This window comes from Strix uralensis, chromosome Z (genome assembly GCF_047716275.1).
Source record: "Strix uralensis isolate ZFMK-TIS-50842 chromosome Z, bStrUra1, whole genome shotgun sequence".
Lineage (NCBI taxonomy): Eukaryota > Metazoa > Chordata > Aves > Strigiformes > Strigidae > Strix > Strix uralensis.
In genome coordinates, this window is record NC_134012.1 from 63632908 (window position 1) to 63654001 (window position 21094).

Below are 21094 nucleotides of genomic sequence, written 5' to 3' on the forward strand. Positions count from 1 at the left end.
ATCTAGTAGGGGAGGGAGATTTTCTCTAATCCTCCTCTTGCTGTTGATGAATTTATAGAAGGATTTTTTGTATCCTTAACAGCTGCAGCCAAGATGAGGTCTAGCTGCGCTTTGGCTCTCTTATGCCAGTGATTGGTGCCACAGGGCGGAAAGCAAATCAGCTGTTTTTTCAACCTTTGAAGTTTGGAATTGTGAACAGGGTGTTAACTCATCAATTTCTTTATATACCAGATTGCCCTATGCTGCTAGTAGGACAGGACATATTAAATAAACTGAATGCATAAATCACTTTTGAAAAAGGGAAAATCCAAATCCATATTTCTGAAAATAAAGCTTTGGATGCCCAAGTCTTTATGTTACAGAGGGAAGCTGTGTTATAGGAGGTACCTTTGGAAGCAGAATTCGCTGTGATTCCTATTGTATGGGCCGGAGAAGTCTCAGGAAAATCCAAAAGAGCAGAAACAGTAAGAATTGACCTTAAACCCCAGTAAGAATTAAACAGTATCCTCTGAAGCTGAAAGCTAGAAATGGATTGGTGCCAATAATTGAGAAATTCTTAAAGTACAATCTGTTAGTAGATTGTGAAACAAAATACAACACCCCCATTTTGCTGGTTAAAAAGGCCAATGGTAAGGAATACCAGTTGGTCCAGGACCTGAGAGCAATAAATCAGATAACCCAGGATATTCATCCTGTAGTGGCAAAACCATATACATTGTTATGAACCCTCACTGAGGAAAAGGATTGGTTCAGTCTCAGACTTGAAAGATGCCTTTTTCTGCATTCCCCTCGATACTAAAAGTCAGGAGCTCTTTGCTTTCAAGTGGAAAATCCAGAAACAGGGAGAAAACCACAATATACATGGACAGTTTTACCTCAAGGCTTTAAGAATAGCCCAACGGTCTTTGGAAATCAATCAGAAAAGGAATTAGAAATTTGGAGAGAAGAGAATCACCAAAGACCTGTATTACAGTATGTGGATGACATTTTGATTGCAGCAGAGACTGAGGAACAATATCTTGCTCTGACCTAAGCCTTTTGAATTTCCTGGGCATCAGCAGATACCAGGTATCAAAAGACAAGTCCCAAATTGCCCAAGAATTGGTTACATATTTGAGATTTGAAATCCTGAAACACCAGAGACAGCTAGGATCCAGCACAATTAAGCCATCTGCCACCTCCCTGAGCCCAAAACTGAGAGAATTACGGACAGTCTTGGGAATGGTGGGATGGTGCTGCCTATGGATCGTTAACTACGGATTACTGGTGAAACCTCTATATGAGATGTTAAAAGATTCCCACAATGAGTATCTTGATTAAACTGATAATGGCAGAACTACATTTAAGCAATTAAAGTGCTAGCAGTGACAGTGTTGCTAATCCAGGAAGCCCGCAAATTTACTCTGGGACAAAAGATTACTGTATGTGTTCCACACATGGTGGTTAATGTGTTAGAACAAAAAGGGGGGCATTGGCTGGCTCGCAGCCACGTGTTAAAATACCAAGTGAAGTGGTGTTGCTAGAACAGGACAATGTTCATCTTAAAACCACCTCAGTTGTTAACCCAGCTGTGTTTCTCTCGACTGACCAATTAGAAGGAGTGCCAGAGCACAATTGTTTGCAGACTATTGAAGAAGTCTACTCCAGTCAACCAGACCTCAAGGACACCCCATTAGCGAACCTGCATTGGAAGCTGTACACCAACGGAATCAGCTTTGTTCAAGATGGAAAGCGAATGTCTGGGTATGCCATAACCACCATTGACAAGGTAATGGATTCATTAGTTTTGTCTTCAAAGTGTCTGCCCAGAAAGCCAAATTAATAGCCCTGAAGAGAGCACTAGACCTGAGTGAAAGAAAAGGACCCAACATATGGACAGATTCCAAGTATGTCTTCGGGGGTAGTCCACACCCACAGGGCTATTTGAAAAGAAAGGAGGGTTGTTATTGGCACAAGGAACTGTGATTAAACATGCCCCCCAGCTCAAGAACTACTGGAAAGCATTCAAAAACCAAAGACAGTTATGCATTATAAAGCCCATCAGACGGGTAAAACCACACCAGAATTGGGTAATCAGTTGACAGATAAAGCTGCAAAGGAGGCTGCAGAAAAAGGCATCAGAGCCCTGGTAACTGAAAAGGAAATAATTTTGCCAGGCACACCACCCAAGTATAATAAAATGGGTGGTAAGCTGATAACTAAATTACAGGCCGAGGAGCAGGTGAATGGGTGGGCCATTATGCCCACCAGACAGATAGTTATTTCACCCTCATTGATGAGAGAAATTGCTAGGAAAGAACATAATAAAGTACATTGGGGAACAGAGAATTTGGTGAAACACCTTTAGAAAACAGTCAGGAGCAGAACTGTGACAGACATTGTTTGGTCCGTTACAGAGAAGTGTAAAATTTGTCTTAGAAATAACCTGAACACTAGTAATAAAGTAGTATTTGGTGTTACCAAAGGAAAAAATTCTCCTGGAGTTTATTGGCAAATAGATATTACTGAACTACCTAGACAAGGTGGGGTATATATATATTTTGGGTTTAGTTGATACCTTTACTAGGTGATCCAAGACTTTCCCCTGTCACACCAACAAAGAAAAAGAGGTAATTAAAGCTATTCTAAAAGAAATCCCACGATTTGGTACACCTTTGAGGATGTCATCAGATAATGGGCCTTGTTTTATTGCTGGAATTGTGAAACAGTTGAGCAAAGCTTTGTCTATAACTTAGCATTACCACACTACTTATAGACCACAATCCAGCAGTAGAGTGGAGCAAATGAATTATACTCTCAAACAGCAGCTTGGGAAAATTTGTCAGGAAACACCTATGACTTGGGTACAGGCTCTACCCTTAGTGTTGCTGAGAGTTAGAATCTGGCCCTGTGGAAAGGGTAATTGGAGTCCATACCAGGCTCCTCATGTGTCATGTGCCACTCATACCACAGAATCATCTAGGTTGGAAAAGACCTTGAAGATCATCCAGTCCAACCATTAACCTAACATAGACAGTTCCCAACTACACCATATCCCTAAGCGCTATGTCGACCCTACTCTTAAACACCTCCAGGGATGGGGACACCTCCCTGGGCAGCCAATTCCAACGCCTAACAAGCCATTCTGTAAAGAAATGCTTCATAATATCTAGTCTAAACCTTCCCTGGAGCAACGTGAGGCCATTTCCTCTTGTCCTATCACTTATTACTTCGTTAAAGAGACTCATCCCCAGCTCTCTGCAACATCCTGTCAGGTAGTTGTAGAGGGCGATGAGGTCTCCCCTCAGCCTCCTCTTCTCCAGACTAAACAACTCCAGTTCCCAGCCGTTCCTCGTACGATGTGCTCCAGACCGTTCACCAGCTTCATTGCCCTTCTCTGAACACAGTCCAGTAATTCAATGTCCTTTTTGTAGTGAGGGGCCCAAAACTGAACACAGTAATCGAGGTGGGCTCACCAGTGCCAAGTACACGGGTAAGATCACTTCCCTGTCCCTGCTGGCCACGCTATTTCTGATGCAAGCCAGTATGCCATTGGCCTTCTTGGCCACCTGGGCACACTGCTGGCTCATGTTCAGCCGGCTGTCAGTCAACACCCCTACGTCTCTCTCCGATTGACAGCTCTCCAGCCACTCCTCCCCAAGCCTGTAGTGCTGCTGGGGGTTGTTGTGGCCAAAGTGCAGCACCTGGCATTTGGCCTTATTGAAGCTCATACAGTTGGCCTTAGCCCATCACTCCAGCCTGTCCAGATCTCTCTGCAGAGCCTCCCTACCCTCGAGCAGATCAACACTCCCACCCAACTTGGTGTCATCTGCAAACTTACTGAGGGTGCACTCAATCCCCTCATCTAGATCATCGATAAAGATGTTAAACAGGAGTGGCCCCAAAACCGAGCCCTGGGGAACACCACTCGTGACTGGCCGCCAGCCGGATTTAACTCCATTCACCACAATTCTTTGGACCCGGCCATCCAGCCAGTTTTTTACCCAGCAAAAGGTGTGCCCATCCAAGACACGAGCAGCCAGTTTCAGCAGGAGAATGCTGTGGGAAACGGTGTCAAAGGCCTTACTGAAGTCAAGGTAGACAACATCCACAGCCTTTCCCTCATCCAATAAGCAGGTCACTCTGTCGTAGAAAGAGATCAGGTTTGTCAAGCAGGAACTGCCTTTTCATAAACCCATGCTGACTGAGCCTGATCCCCTGGTTGTCCATTATATGACTTTTAATGACACTCAAGATGACCTGCTCCATGACCTTCCCTGGCACCAAGGTCAGACTGACAGGTCTGTAGTTTCCTGGATCCTCCTTCCTGCCTCTCTTGTAGATGGGTGTCACATTTGCCACCCTTCAGTCCAATGGGACCTCCCCAGTTAGGCATGATTTCAGGTAAATCATGGAAACCGGTTCGGTGAGCACATCTGCCAACTCTTTCAGCACCCTTGGGTGTAACCCGTCTGGTCCCACAGACTTGTGTGCATCCGAGTGGTGTTAACAGGTCTCTGACCACTTCCTCTTTAATTGTGATGACCTCATTCTGCTTCCCCTCCCCATCTCCTAGCTCATGAGGCTGGGTGTCCAGGGAATAGCCAGTTCCACTGCTAAAGACTGAGGCAAAGTAGGCGTTAAGCACCTCAGCCTTTTCCTCATCCTTTGTTACTATGTTTCCCTCTGCATCCAGTAAAGGAGGGAGATTTTCCCTAATCCTCCTTTTGCTGTTGATGAATTTATAGAAACAGTTTTTATTATCTTTAACAGCTGTAGCCAGGTTGAGCTCTAGCTGCGCTTTGGCTCTCCTAATGTTCTCCCTGCATAACTTCACTACATCTTTATAGTCTTCATGAGAGACCTGCCCCCTCTTCCAAAGGTCATAGATTCGCCTTTTGTTCTTGAGATCCTACCAAAGGTCCCTGTTTAGCCAGGCTGGTCTCCTTCCCCGCCTGCTTGTTTTTCGTCACACAGGAACAGCCTGCTCCTGTGCCTTTAAGGCTTCTCTCTTGAAGTATGTCCAGCCTTCTTGGACTCCCATATCCTTCAGGGCAGCCTCCCAAGGGATTTTTTTAATCAGTCTTCTGAACAGGTGAAAGTTTGCCCTGTGGAAGTCTAAGGTGGCAGTTTCACTAACCCCTCTCTTTGTTTCTCCAAGGATCAATCATTCAATCATCTCATGATCACTGCACCCTAGACAGCCTCCAACCTTTACTTTCCCCACAAGCTCTTCCCCGTTCACAAGAAGTAGGTCCAGGAGGGCACCTTCCCTGGTCGGCTCACTCACCGCCTGTGTTGAGGAAGTTATCCTCCACACATTCCAGGAACCTCCTGGATTGTTCCCTCTCTGCTGTGTTGTGATCCCAGCAGATACCCGGGAGGTTAAAGTTCCCAAGAACAACAGCAAGTGACCATAAGATTTCTCCCAGCTGTTTATATAAGGCTTCATCCACCTCACTGCTTTGGTTGGGAGGTCTATAGCAGACTCCCACAGCAAGATCTGCTTTAATGGCCCTTAACCTAATCCAAACACTCAACCCCGTTATCACTATACTTGATTTCTGAGCTGTCATAGCATTCTCTAACATACAGGGCCACTCCACCGCCTCTCCTTCCCTGTCTATCCCTCCTGAAGAGCTTGTAGCCATCAATTGCAGCACTCCAGTTGTGTGAGGCATCCCACCATGTTTCTGTTATAGCTACTATGTCATAGTTCTCATGCTGCATCATGGCTTCAAGCTCCTCCTGTTTGTTGCTCTTGCTCGTACTGTGTGCATTGGTATGGATGCACTTGAGATGAGCTAATGAATCCAACACCTTTTTGTGAGTGTGGGCCCCATTCCCTACCAGATCCCATATCATGGGAAAACTAAATTTTAAAACTTATTTGACATATTTAGGGAATACCTTATAGAAGCTCCAGAAATATGTCACAATGAATAGACCTTTGGAACTTGACACACCAGCACATATTTTCCAGCCTGGAGATGGGGCCTACGTCCAGTCATGGAACACTAAACGTCTGACAGAAGAGTGTAAAGGACCGTTTCAGGTTTTGTTAACTACCTATACGGCAGTCAAGGTTTGGGGCAAAGGCCCTTGGATTCATTATTCAAGAATCAAGAAGGCTCCCACCCCATGGGTAGTGGAGTAGCAGTCTCCTCTTAAATTGAAATTAAGGAGATCATGATTGAGTTTTATGTTTGGTCTGTGACAATTACAATAGCCATGGATCAAGTCTGGCCAGAACCAAAATGGAATCAGAATCTTCATTTAATTTTAACACAACAAATTACTAGATACTACATAGAAGTGATTGTTGGGTCTGTACACATTTACCAGAACACTCTTTAGGAACACCAAAGTACATAGGGATTCTAATGTCTGATGATACCCCCTCACACAATAATATTACCATTACTCAAGGCCAGAGCTATAGACAGATTACAACAAGCGCAGACTTTCAGTGGGGCAGTGCTAAGATGACTACTCAACAAGAAATCCAAATAGAAGAACCACAAGTATCCTATAACTATACTTTCATACAGCGATGCCATCTAAATGATGTAACTCTATACTGTAAAAACAACAGTACTATAGATGTAGAACTAAACAACACGTGTAACAGTTATACGAAATATATAGATGGGAAATTTGATCTAGCCTTCTTAGACAGATTTAAACGAAACAAAACTAAACCCTCAATTGGATGGCCTGTACCCCGAACAGAAGGAGTAGGATGGTATTGGCTATATTGTAATTGAGCTCGGAAAATATTACCCCTAAGATGGAAAGGAATGTGCACCCTAGGAGCCCTAGTTGCAAATATGACAATAGTTAATAAGCTGCAGGAACAGAGTGGACGGGTGAGGACATTCATTAAACAAACCAGAAGGATTCACAATGCTATAGCAGACCACCCTTATGCATTACACAGTTTCGTTAGAAGGTTTCTCCCTTGGCTCGGAGTAAGTGAATTGGAAAAGACAATTGTAAATATATCCGCTATAATTGAGAACATAAAAACCAAAACTATGGCCACGATACAAGCATTGCAAATTGAAGTGTCCAGTTTATCTCAGGTACTACTACAAAATCAAATGGTCCTTGATTTACTGTTGCCTTCACAAGGGGGTGTCTGCACTGTGATTAACACAAGCTGTTGTCTATATGTAGATCAGAATGGTAGAATTCCCATGGATTTGGCAGCAATTTGGGAACAGACAAAGGTCCTGCATCAGGCTACCAAGGATGATACATCCTGGGGCTTTGAAGAATTGTGGCACAAACTTACCTTATGGCTACCAAATTGGGTATGGTTAAGAAATCTGTTTGTGGTGATAATAGTAGTGGTGTGCCTTTGTATCTTAGATTGCATTATGATTCAGTGTTGTAGTTGTTGTAGGCAAATCTGTATGAAAATAAGGTATGGGTATTGAGTACTGAGACCTTGGATTTGTGAGTCCAAAGTCTCAATAAAAGGGGGGAGTTGATACCCGCTAGCTGATGCCTGCAAGCAGTTGATGATAATTGCTGTAAGGAGCCTCAGTCAAGAATGCACCCAACGACATAATTTTTGCAACTGTGATGGGTACATCCTGGACAGGGCAGAGAAACCAGCAGACACCTGTGGAAACCCCTCAGAGACCCTTCCCCAAATTTTAGTACTCTTGTGCAATGTATTAACATATGCATTCGATTCTCTGGAAATATGTGTGTACTTCTCGGAAGTTACATGAATATTCATTTCTTTTATTGTATATATAAGTGTGGCCTTGTCTTTCAGCATGCACATTAGATGGAATAATCCCCGGTGCATCCAATGCTGCAATAAAGAATGCCTGCCTTCTAAAACTTCAGACTAAGTCTTAGAGGGTTCTTCTGAGACCGAATTTATGGTAACACATAAGACAGCTGTTGCTAATCACTTTTGCTGAAAAGTTTTGCTAAAAAGCTCCTTCTGACTCTACAGCTGGGACTGAAGGGATCTACTCTCTCTGCAGTCTAACCTACAGGTCATAATAAACCTTTAGGCCAAGGATTCCCTTGGAGAAATTTATATTTCTAAATTGAGTTAAAATAATAGCAAATGTCTTAAAAGGAATGATCTCATTCCTAAATAGATTAGAAAGTCTGTAAACCATGTGAAATAATCTTTTTTTAAAACTGGTCAGAATTTTTTGGGAAAATTTTGTACTCTTGGACACAAATTTACAGAATGCTGTTCACTGCGACCTGTCCAGAAGAGCTTATCAGCAAACAATGAATGAAGAATTTAAAATAATGTTCTTTCAAATATAAATACCTCTCAGATGGAACCATATAGCACTTAAACTGTTTATAAGCACAGGTCTAAGGAACTGCTCTTATTACCATTTTCTGCTAAATATATAAAATTGCCATCTTTTTTGCCCAATCTCTACTTTTTTTGGTTACTTATAAAGCAATCTGCAGCAACCACTGTGTACTGACTTTGGCTATCCTAATGCATACAGTTCATCAAGAAAAGATAAGACACTGGACCATAGCAATCAACAGTTTGATACAAATAGTAAATATAATCCTTAAAGGATGGTTGCTAGGTAGTGACAGGAAGCCTGCAGTTCTGGGAATAATTCCATGCTGAGCACAGAATATTGCTAGCAAATCAACTACGGAAACTTTCCAAGAGTGTATTTTGCATTACCGAATAAGTATTTCATTTCCGCTGCACTGATTTTTTTTTTCTTTTTTGAATGCTGAATGCTTTTTTCTTGAAGTAGTGTGAGTAATCAGCAAAATAGGCAGAAGGTATACTAAAGTAAGTTAGAGAGTTGTAGGACTTGGCTTCAGGTTCTCTGCATTTTTTTTTTTTTTTTGAGAATAGAATTGCATGTAAAGTCTCTCTGGATTGACCATCAGTTTTGGTTGTCTGTGACAGCAAGAAATGGACTGTGCAGCTGCACTGGCTCCAATCAGTACTGTATTCCTGCTGTTTAGTTCTCTGATTCAGCAGAGATGAAAGGAAATTCTGTTTCACAAGTAACTTTAGAGGTGGTCTCCTTTCAAGTGTGTCAAAAGGTGATGAAGCTACTATGTGCTCAAATGTTCAGGTGGATTGAGAGGCTCTATCCCATTCTTCTGGACCAGCTGTAAACGTTAGGATGATGGGCAGTTCTGCAGATGACTGGGTCCATTTATCTGTTTGCTCTGACTAACTGTTTAAAAGTTGGATCCTACTTCATATGTATGCTCCATGCTTAGAAAGCATGGCTTTCCTTTCATAGCTGCTGATGCTGCAGGAACAGGGAATTACAGTTTAAATCAAAGTAAAGGTTAGCTACCAGCACAGTTGCTTTTAGCCAGTTGATTTAAGTGTCTCTTCTATAATCCTTGGTTCAGATCATGAAGTGAAGATGGTTTGCCTAAGCAAGCAATCAGTCCTAAGGCTGGAGATGTGTGGAGACTTAATAGAACTACTGCTGGTTTGTCTAATGAGTTTTTTGCTACAGACTAATACACAGCTGAGTATTTGAGTGCACTTTACATGTACATACTTGCTAAGATCAATAATTTTATCTATGGGTTTCTTACAGAACTGAGGTTATTTCTGATTTGACCAGCAGGTTTTGAAATTGCAGTATCACAGAAAGCAACTCTGAAGCAGCATCCAAACATTCAGAAAGAGCCTGAAGAAGGCTTTAGGTAGGAGGAGCTTTGTTATTCTTAAGCACTTGTAGACTGAGCAGTTACTGACATATGCAGCCAGGAAGTATTCAATGGTAATTATTATTTGTATTCTTTGAGAATTTTGTGGGGAGAAACTTGGATGTCATCTAGTCATGAGATAATGCCATCTATGTATTCAAATCCTGTACCAAAGATCTTAAGATAACAGCGTATAAATAGGACATAATAGATAGATGGGGATTTGAATGATGACTAAATAAAAAGGGAAGGGGGAACATGAAAAACAAAAACCCCTTTGCCTTAGTATTAATGTATTTTGAGGACTTTATTCTTAAAATTTTGATATAAAATTGATATAAAATATTGTAGATTTTCTAAGTTCGCACTTCTGTTTCTTGATCTTTTTTGTCGTATTTGCAGAAGTGGTTAAGTGGGGTGGAGTGTAACAGCATTTGAGTCACTTATTTCTCTGCTGGATTTTTGAAACTCCTTTCTGATTTATTACATTATGCAGTTCATAACATAAACTAAGGTTTCTAGCCTTATTTTGTCTTTAAATTTACAAAAATATCAAGTTTCTTTCTAAGAAGATGTTAACAAAGTTTTAAGTGCATTTTCGAAGGCTACTAATTCAGATGTTTAGTTGTCATATAAATCTGTCCTTCTTTGCAAGCCAAGGCCATTTTATTCCTCATCTTTAAAAAAAAAAAAAAGGATAACAAGTTGTATTTATCTGTACAGGATATTCTTATTTCTGTTGATTTAAATTCAAATGTTTATTAGCAGTGGTAAAAATTGTAACTATTGTTGTTCAGAAATAGTGATTTTTAATTGGCAGTCTCCACCAAGGAAGTGATTACACTTTCTGAAATACTTCTCACTTTCTGGATTTCCAGTGTAGTATTTAGAATCTCAGTTTTCTTCAAAATGCCTCTGTATGCCAGTTTTAGCATCTGTGAAAATGAATCTGTGTTTTGGAACTCCCTTTGGGCTGCCTGTCTTCCTTCTTTCCTCACAGCCAAGGCAGAAACAATAATGGCAACAATAGTTTTGGCTGAGAATAAGATCAAGATTTGGAGCAAGACTCAAGCAATTAGTCCAACATGGGATCCACAGATAAGAGTGAAAATTCACCTCACTCTTCTGTGAAAACTTCTAATGTTTTGCAGTTTGGAGTTGTGGGGATTGATTCATTCCCTGTTAAGCAGAACTGGTAAACTGACATTAGTAGGAGAACCTGGGTGTATAGTTTTAATTTTTACACTTCCTTATACACATTTTAGATTTTTTAATGTGTAAAATTACATTTGTGTTTCTAGTCAAGTCTAGCTTTTGTCCCTGCCATGCATTAAGAATTTTTTTTTCTAATGATGGGCTTAGCGGTTTGTACATTTAAAATGTAGGCTTACTTTAAATTTAAAATAAAAACTAGTATTTGTTTATAGATTGGTTTAATCTTAACAAACCCATAAAATTTCTGAAAGCTTGCTGAATATTACTTATGCTATTTTCCTATAGCTTGTTTTCCTCCTTCTTGCATTCAGACTATACAATGCAAGTTCATTTGCCTTTTATTGGCTCTCACATTTCATGTTGTTCTTGTCTCTAGCTTGGAAGGACTGATGACATGAGATATGTGTGAGAAATTTCACTATGTAAACCTGAAATAGGTATATTTTTGATTTTGTCTCTCATAAATACAGATGAATGCTGTACTGTGAGTAACATGTTGATCCTTTTCTTAAAACAGCAGATTCTATAACAAGTACACCTATTACTCACAAAATTTCTAGTGCCATGTCTGCATTGGCAACTGCATAGATCATACTACCTCTTAAAGACACTGCAAGTGTAGCAGAAAAAGTTTATGCATTTATCTTGGCTATAATACGTTCTTTTAAATTGTGGCATGCTTCCATTTCTTTTTTTTTCAGATACGATGAGAAACTTATTTCACTAAGAAGAATATGAATTTTCAGTGTTAATGCAAACATTCTTCCCATCTAATGTTCAACTTTTTTTTTTTTTTCTTCTGCTAGGAACATGGTTATGCTGAATATACTGCTTTTGATATAAGACAGTGCAGTGACTTCATGTGTTGTTATTTCTGCAAGGTTTCTTCATTGGCTCTTCCATTTGACATAATGTTAATTACTGGCAAGGACTAAATAACATAGAGCAGTAGCATTTGTACAGTCTTTGTATCCATGTCTGTATGTCAGTGACCTCCTTTAACTCTCCTTTCCTTTCCTTTGTTACTAGTCCCAAAGTCCAAATAAAGGAGAGAAGATCAAATTCCATGTACTGTAACCAGTCTTGCTATTTTTTTAAGACAATACATCTGACCACTTGAAGTGTCCTTACCTGCCATACACAGTGTATTTGCAAGTGCTTGTAAGTGCTTCAAATATTTTCTTGGAGTTCTGTAAACAAATAGCTTTATGCTGTTTGCTAAACTTAAGAGTGTAAAACTAATTTTCCAATGCTTAAGGAACGGTGGAGCCTTTGCTTTTTTGACGTTAGACTGTGTGGCACAGTATTTGTTCCTGCTGGCATCTTTTCCTCAAACTCACTTTATTGTTGTGGTAGTGGTTCATTCATCTATTAGGAATCACATAATCTAAGTTTACTAACTGTGCCAAAATCTTACAAGTGTTTCACCACTACTTCTAGAAGAGGTGGCATATAGACAGGTACATGAACATAATATAGATCTTTAAAAGGAAAAAAACACCTTAGAGTTGAGTAAATGCAACCAGTCTTTAGTAGGAACAAAATCCATGTGGTTTGTCTATGGCATTTGCTGTTTGGTCAGCAGCTGCCTCTACTAAGAAAAGGCCAATCCTTTCAAAGTTGGACATACAAGTTAGGTATGTACAACAATATTATGGCCCTGAATAATTAACCCCATTGTTAAACACCTGTACTGTTCCTGAAATCATTGGACAGAATTATTCTTTGACATAATATCAATGAGTTACTTGGTAGCAAGTCAGGTAGCAAAAAGATACTTTGTTCATAGTTTTTGTGTGTTCTTGCCTGTTAGACCAGGTACAGAACACATCAACATATTAGTAGATGTCTATTTTGGGGCAGCAGTAACTCTGCACCCTCATGTTACTTAAGTGCAACTGAAATAGTTTCCATTCTGTGGGAATCAGTTTTCACTCCAACTCGTAGGCACACTTTATATAGGGCCATTTGGTCTGGCCTTGGGTTTTGCTACATGTGCTGGTCTATGACAACATACTACCCAATAGTTGTTTGGCTTCTAGGTTATTCCAGGATAACAGAAAGTGTCCTATGCTTATCTCTGCAGTAGGGGTTCAGTTGCTATAAAATGCCAGGTGTTACTGTAATTATTTTAACATTTCTTTCAGTTAAAATACTACTCATTTTTTAAAGATGGGAATGTGCTGAAGTTCAGTCTTAGAAAGTGATAACAGTCTGTCTGACATTACCAATAGGATTTGTTGAGTGGAAATTGTGCTGTTTTTTTAATTTTAACCTCTTAATTAGAATATGGAAAGTTGGAAAAAGAACAATTGCCTGCATATATTATAAAAAGGAATGAACTTGAGGAAAGGGTCACTTAGATTCACATAAGAATTTTGAGTGCTGAGATTTCAGTTCTGAGACCGAATATCCAGACATGAATCCTGATAGCAAAGACATTACTGATTTTGTTTTGCAAGGGGTATCAGTAGCGTTATGGGAAGATGCTGACTCTGAAAGAGAAAGAAAGAATGACTTTTTGTATTCTACAGAATATTTGTGATAGATTCCAAAACCAAAACATCCTAAGATATTTCATTGTCGCACCTACTAAGATTCATTACATGGTGTTACTTGAGGCTTTTAGTCTCCTTGTTAATGGGAACAGAGCTCTTCAGACAAAATAAATACTTGGAGCAAATGCTAGACAGTTTTACTGCAGCCCCTTATTGTTCCTGAATGAACTTGAGTATTGTAATAAAGTTGCTTTGTAAGCTGAAAGACTAATTTGTGAAAGGGTGTAGGGAGTGAAAGATATATGTCTTGTAGGAACCAGATAAGGGACCTCCTGTTTAGCTTGACCTGATTAATTACTCACCTTCGTGTACTTAAGTGATGCCACTTTTTACCACCTAGGTATGCTGTTCACATTAGCAAAGGATGCAGTATATACATGTCCTGGTTTAGCTAGGATAGGGTTAAGTTTCCCCAGCAGTGGGGGGGAAGCTCTAGCCGGGTTATTCAATACCATGCTGACGTCACATCCTGGTGCCCAAGCGCAGGAGCGCGGGAGAATCGGTGAACGCGGGTGTTATGCGATCTCTCTGCTCTCACTGCTGTATCAGTACATATTTTGCTCTGTTCATTGTTATTACTGTTATTGTTGTTGTTTGTTTTGTCGCTGTTGCACTGTTGTATTAAACCTCTCCTTAGCTCAGCCCCGGGGCTTTGTATTTCACTGCCTTTGTGGGGAGGGGCAGTGGCCGCGTGGTCTCAGACCCCAGCAGAGCCTAAACCACCACAATACATCAAGCTTATTGTACTGTTGGCTTGTCCTGTTTTAAACTGCATTTGAATTTCATGTCTACACATTCTGTCCTCTTTACAGAAAACAACAGAACAGGCTTGTTATCATTCCCTGAATATTATAATGGGGAGATATGTGGCAATAGGTTTTTGGGCATCTGTGTTGCAGGAGGCAGCTCTAAAGAAACTTTTTCAAAACAATTTTGAGAAAAAGTCTGCCTTGCTTCAGCTTTGCAATATTAGGAGGATTGGCTGTCTGGCTTGGTCTATCACATTTAGTTTTCAACCTCACATCTCTTCTTAGTTTCTAAGCTGTGAGTATTCACATCATTTGCTAGATGTGATAATAGATCACGTATTGAGGAAGATACTGAAAATCTCTGATTTTCAGATTACAAATTTGTAGAAGAATTGTGTAAAATCACTTTTACTTGGGTGTGTTTAAGATTTTAGCTGCTTAAACTTTAAGTTTTAGCGTCATTTCATCAGTGCTAATTAGGGAGCAACAAGTCTCAGCCCCATTACTTTTTTTCACCATCTTGTTCACTCTCACACTAAGCTTATGTTTAGTAAAGATTTAGATTTAAATTGCCATGCCAGATAACAGATAATTTTTGTAGTGCATTTTAGCAAGTCAGATCAGTACTTTCTTAATTGTGGACTAGTGTGACCACAAATGCCTCTAGTGCACCTGCAGCCACTGGCATGGCAGCGGTAATTCACCGGAACCATGCAGCTTCTTTACAGGTTAAAGTTCTCTAGTCTTGCAGTTATACTATTTTTCCTGCATCATATTTGAAATTTGAATTAATGTGCTTGAATATCTGAATGAATGTGCTTTTAGCATGTTTCATAATGGGAATGTTTGCCTCTTGACCATACTTGGTGTGAAAGATGTCTGAAATGTGATGGTTGCAGTCATGTTCCTCAGTCTGCTGCTTGTTCCTTATGGCTTGTTTCAGTTTAAGAATACCTTTTTTTTGCCCTTCCTATGGGCTTTTTAGCTCATATTGTAGCAGCCCATGGGTTAAAACTGAAAGGTCATAAGAGTTCACATGATTGATGACTTACTCTATCATGTTACAAATACCAGTGAACTAGCAGGAATCAAACAGTCCAGAGTTTATCTGAGTGTAAAAGCTTTAAACATGTTTGCCATAGTTCCTCTACAAAAAGTAGCCTGACTTCTACGCTTCTGTGAATGCGTAAGTGCAGTAACCTTTTGATACTTTGTCCATATGCTTTCCATTGGAGAATAGTAGTCTGGTGTTGCCCTTGATCTTCAGTAAAGTTCCGATCTGACAGATTTTCAACACTACAAAACAACCAAGACTTTGCTTTTGATTTTTTCAAATACTTCCATAGAAATTAGTTTTAACTGTTGTTTTCCTAGAAATTAATGTCTCTTAGGTATTAAAACTGTGAATTGCTTGAAACTAAGATCCTTTTTAGCTTTTCTATCTTAGTTTCAGTTTGAGACTTTTTGTATCATTTAATTCCTTTTGACTAAAAGTGTTATTAATGCCTGCATGCAACTTTGAAAATATTAAGATAGTTGGCTTTAGAAGAATTAGGTCTTTATTAGAGTAAGCTCTTCAGACAACAAACTGTTCTATGAGCAGCAGAGCTGATGAAGCCTACATTGTGCCAGATTTATGCTCTTTATCTTTCTCCTCCTTCCCTCTGCAGTGCCTCCCCTGTCTTCTACCTCTTTTGCTGGCCATGCAGCAGCACATGCCATGGCTGGGGTTGGAGCTGTGTGCTGATTGGCTGCTACCTTTTGGAGTGGTTAAGATGTGAGTCTTAATACCTGCCTTTTCTACATAGTTGATATTGATTTGGGTGTCTTCCAGCAGCAGCTGGTTGTTTTGGGGTGGGATTGCATTGGGATTTTAAGAAATTTGGTCTTCAGTCTGTTTTCAAATTTGATAGAAGCCAGCCAGCAGATTTGAAGAGCTGGTTACCTGAGGGAGTAATCAGCAAGAATCTCTGGTAAAAGTAGTTTAGTGAATTCTTGATAAACTATTCCTGGGTAGATGAATTGTAAAAGAACTTTTGTTGCACAATACTTCGTCTTTCCACTTTTTTTTCTCCACTAGTTTGTCTGTGTGTTTTCACATGTAACTTAGCTTTCTATCCTCTTTCTTTAGTCTGTGAGGCCTCCAATCAGATATGTGAGTACACCTGTAGAGACCATAGTGCTGGACTACTGAACTGCAACCACAGCCTGAAGGCCAGACCATGAGCAGTGTACTTGGAAATGCCATAAGGACAGAAACTTTTAGAAGCTGCTTTTTACAGGAGGTTGGATTATTTGACCTTGCTGAAGTCACTTCCAACCTCAGCAGCCTGTGACCCTATGATCCTATTCCTAGTCAGAGCAGCATGTTTACAGTGGGACAAAGGGTGAGCAGGTAGATCCAAATTCCAGCAAACTCCCTGCTTTCATCCATCTCCATATTGATTGTTCGGACTGACGAGTGTACCTTCCTCTTACTGACTTTTGTGGGGTAGGATTTTTTATTTTCTTTTTTCTTATTTTAAGGCCTTTGCAGAGACATGTTCAAGGTTGATCTTTTTAAAGTAATGCAGTAGTTTTTAGTTGGAGATGCAAGGTGCTGATTTATGAAGCTATTATTTGTTTTGAAGGTATCTGAATAGTCTAAGTCTGAAATAAATGGTAGGCAAGTATTGTTAGAGGTTTAATACATAGATATCACACAAAGAGAAAGGCATGGTAGAATGTGGGCTAGAATAAGAATTCTTGCTCTGTCCTTTTCAGTGGTAGGGCTACTGACACTGTAGTTTTCGGAGTTTGTGTCCTTGAAACAGAAAGTCTTAAATGTATCAATACATCTTAGAGTAAGTGTTAAGGAGTTTTGTATAGCTGGTTTTGAAAAGATTCTTGCCATCTTTTCTTTAAGATGTTTTATTTTCACCTTTGAGAATTTCAGCCGTATAGAAACCTGACTTTAGGAAAAAAAAAAAAGGAAAAAAAGGCTATAAACCATAAATCTTTATCCTCCCAATATCTTCCATTAGTCTGTTTCAACATTTTAATTCCTATTAAGCAGCAATATGTAGTTGTATTCCTGAAATTATTAATGTAATTTACTTCTGTATAATATTATCCTCAATTATTGGATGGGAGCTTTGCAATATAGATAAAATCAGTAATGTATTATAGGAGCGCTGATATTCTAGGCTGTATATAGATTGGCAAAATGTACATTCTTGTTGGAAATTAATAAAAGTCAACCCGCTTTTCAGTATGTTTAGATCAAAAGAAAAATTTTATCTTTCTCATTCTGAAAATATAGAACGTGGAGGATAGAGGCGTGATGTGATTATTGTCCTAAAGTTAGCAGCAGACCTTCATGTCTGAAAGAGGTTAGTTTAATTTCTGAAGCCTTGCAGTTGGACAAAAGTTTTGTCTAGCGCCTTAGAAGCTGTGACAGGGGACTAATTCAAATTAACTGTAATTTCAAGGCCCTAAAAAGTTGGTAATGGGATTTCTTGGGCTTTTTGGGAGACAAATCTCTGTATAGATGGCTTTTCCATTTGAGTTGTTTTGTTCTCTAGATAACTCTGTGGTGTCCTAACAAAAGCCAACCAACATCCGTTGTATGTTGTTTATAGTGCTTTGGTTTAAATACAGTATGGAAAAAAAATTCCTTACTCCTAGGTTAACTACTTTTGGGTGTCCATATCCCATTCCCTCTATATACTTCTTTCCAACAGTGGTTTTAATTTTCTCCACTTTCCACTGAGCAGGTTAGCTGAAAGATAACCTTTTACATAAACAGTTACAGACATGACCAGAAGTTTGATTAAAATACAACTGCATGTAGAATATGAAAGTATCTTTTAAAATGCTTTTAAAATATGGTATGAATTTCAATTCTTCTTTTATGTTCAGTTATCTGCTATCTATTACAGACAAATTTTATGGAAACAGTCTGCTTGGCACTGATTTAACTTCTTACCTGCATGGATTGTTTCAAGGGTTGTATGAGCTAACTTAAATGAAGATGTCAATTGGAGCTATAATTTTTATCCTGTCATTTTTGTGTGAGAAATATTTTGTATCTTTTTTGGAGGGTGTTTGAAAAATAAAGTTAAAAAATTTCAAATAGATATTTTATTTGTGTAGCTGCCAGCACCTTGGCAGATTTTCTCCCCTATTAAAGAATTTAGTACCTAGCATATTCAGAAATACCTCTTGAACTGCACTGGCTGCCTGTGCTTTACCCTTCAACATAAAGAACGTTCCATCTTAACCAATCTAGTTGAATACAGATATAATTTACTGGGTTAGAGGAAGTGTAGCCAAGACACTAACATCAATTAACTGGGAATGCTATGCAGTGATATAACTGATCCCCAGTTATGGTGCAAGACATGTGACTGAGTATGCTCAATGGAAACATCATTTTGAAGATACTGAATGAAAAATTACAGTAGGCAGAAAAGCACAGAAATATTTTCTAGAAACAAACCTGAGAGAGAAATTTGAAGAGCTGTTGATTGTATGTGCTGTAAAAGTGTTTCCCATTCTGTAATTTAGTAAACTATTTTTGAGGTATTATAATCATGCATTTTGTTTATCATATAACAGATGGTCTTTACTTTTTCAGATCGAATTCAGTTACCCAGGAATATGATTGAAAACAGCATGTTTGAAGAAGAGCCTGACGTGGTTGACTTGGCAAAAGAGCCTTGTTTACATCCTCTGGACCCTGATGAAGTGGAATATGAACCAAGGAGCTCCCGGCTTTTGGTGCGTGGCCTTGGAGAACATGAAATGGATGATGACGAAGAGGATTACGAGTCATCAGCAAAATTGCTGGGGATGTCCTTCATGAACAGAAGCTCGAGTCTCCGGAATAACATGTCTGTCTATAGACAAAATCCAAATGAATCATGTTCGGTGCCCTCTACAAGGACCATGGTGGTTTGCACAGTTGTTCTTGTGATTGCAGTTTCATTAATAATGGCGATTTATCTTCTTCCCAAATGTACCTTTACCAAAGAAGGCTGCTATAAAAAAAATCATACAATGGAACTAATATACCCTCTGGCAACCAATGGAAAACTATTTCCATGGGCAAAAATTAGGCTTCCTCCTGATGTTGTACCACTGCATTATGATCTTGTTTTGCAGCCAAACCTAACTACTCTGACATTTGCAGGCTCTGTAAACATAGTGGTTAATGTCATCCAGGTAACTTGGAAAATTGTACTTCACAGCTCGGGACTTAATATCACGAAGGCAACTATTACTTCAGCAGGAGGGCATCAAGCAAAGCCAGCTGAATTCCTGGAATATCCATTGCATGACCAGATTGCAGTCATGGCTCCTGAAGCTCTCCTTGTAGGACAGAATTACACTGTCAACATAGAATATTCATCTAATTTATCAGATACCTATTATGGCTTTTACAAAATTTCTTACAAGGAGGAGAATTCTGAGCAAAGGTATGCGCACAAATGCAGCTTCTCTTTTCTGTCACTTCTAGATTGTGCTTTGATAATAGAAATAACAAGGGTTGATTTTTCTATTGGATATTTTGTACAACTGATTCCTATTGAGAAAAATCGATCTTTAATCTCCTGATTAATCTACCTGAAAAATGTCTTTCATGGATGAGTTCATGAAGTCAGGGCAGCCTCTCCATCAGTTAAATGTAGTGTGGTATAATGGTTATGGGTAGCTATAGTGTGGCTTTTTGTTTGTTTAATTTTTAGTTTCTCTCTTTGGAAATTCTTCCCACATCTCTCCAGTCCCAGAGTCTCAAGGCAGGGACTGTGAAAACAAAGTCCCACTATCATAAGAGAAGATCAGATTCGAGATCATCTGAGGAACCTGAACATACACAAGTCCATGGGACCCAATGAAATGCATCCCACAGTCTGAAGGGAACTGGCTGATGTAGTTACCAAGTTGCTCTCAATCATAGTTGGAAAGTCTTGGCATTCAGCCAAAGTCCTTTAGTGGCTGGAGAAAAGGGAAGCATCACACTAATTTTTAAAAAGGGTAAATCAATGCTTTTTACCAAGAAGCTTAATGAAATTACCACCCACTTCAAATGGGCCTTACACTGGTCATGTGCTTTAGAGCGTTCATGCCTTTATTGGCACATCATTGTCCATGCAGGTTTTCTAAAAACAGAGCACTGCAATAAATGAAAGATGGAAAAAGCAGCATGGGTCAGTCCAGGACCGGCTGACAGCAGAGTAGTTTTGAAGGACCCACAAAACTACTGCTAAATAGAGTAAAGACATGAAACACTTAACAGCTTGTGCTAGGAAGTGCTAAGATCTAAAGCTTAGAAAAAAGAAAAGTTAAATGGGATATAAAGTAAAAAGCAAGAAAAATCAATCCTATCAGTGTTACAAATCTTTGCAACAACAGGGAGTTTGTATGGAAATTCCCAAAATGCTAATAAGTAGATTTTGTTTCCTGAAGGGGGAAGGTGGAACTTAGATTAGCACCATCAACCCAACCTTTTACACATTGAGAGTTACTCTCTGGAAAGAGGATCATGCTGAGATTGTATTTGTTTTCAGTTACTTAAAACAAGACCCTTCACTGAGCTGTTGCAAACTTTTTCAGCAAGACTCCTTTATGAATAAAGCAGAAGTGTGGCAAACTTGGTCATAATTCTTCTCTGTGCAGTGAGAAATGATAACTGTATGCTGCTAATGTTTGAATTATTTAAGTCCTTCAATGATAGCTCATCTTTAAAAAAATAAACAAAACAAGTTACTCAGGGTAAAGATGATTTCCAGACTGTTAGAAAGCTGCATAACATAAGAAAGATGTATTTCTATTCTATTCTCTAAGCAAAAACCCAGGATATTTTATTTCAGATTCAGCAGGTCTCTCTAAGCATTAACAACAGATATTTAAACCAAAACA

General features: G+C 39.3%; 1 protein-coding gene across 7 annotated transcripts in view; it reads left to right on the top strand.

Moving 5' to 3' along the window:
- Positions 1-21094, top strand: part of LNPEP (leucyl and cystinyl aminopeptidase) — an 81779-nt gene that overhangs the window by 23427 nt on the left and 37258 nt on the right. The window contains exons 1-4 of one of the 7 annotated variants that reach the window (XM_074856115.1): positions 11918-12045; positions 15862-15968; positions 16323-16682; positions 18810-19650. In XM_074856115.1, the coding sequence (XP_074712216.1) occupies positions 18833-19650 (818 nt within the window). In that variant the 5' untranslated portion in view covers positions 11918-12045; positions 15862-15968; positions 16323-16682; positions 18810-18832. Of the gene's footprint in view, positions 1-11913; positions 12046-15861; positions 15969-16322; positions 16683-18111; positions 18244-18790; positions 19651-21094 lie in introns of those variants that run through there. The other 6 variants (XM_074856116.1, XM_074856114.1, XM_074856117.1 and 3 more) reach the window with 6 other exon arrangements.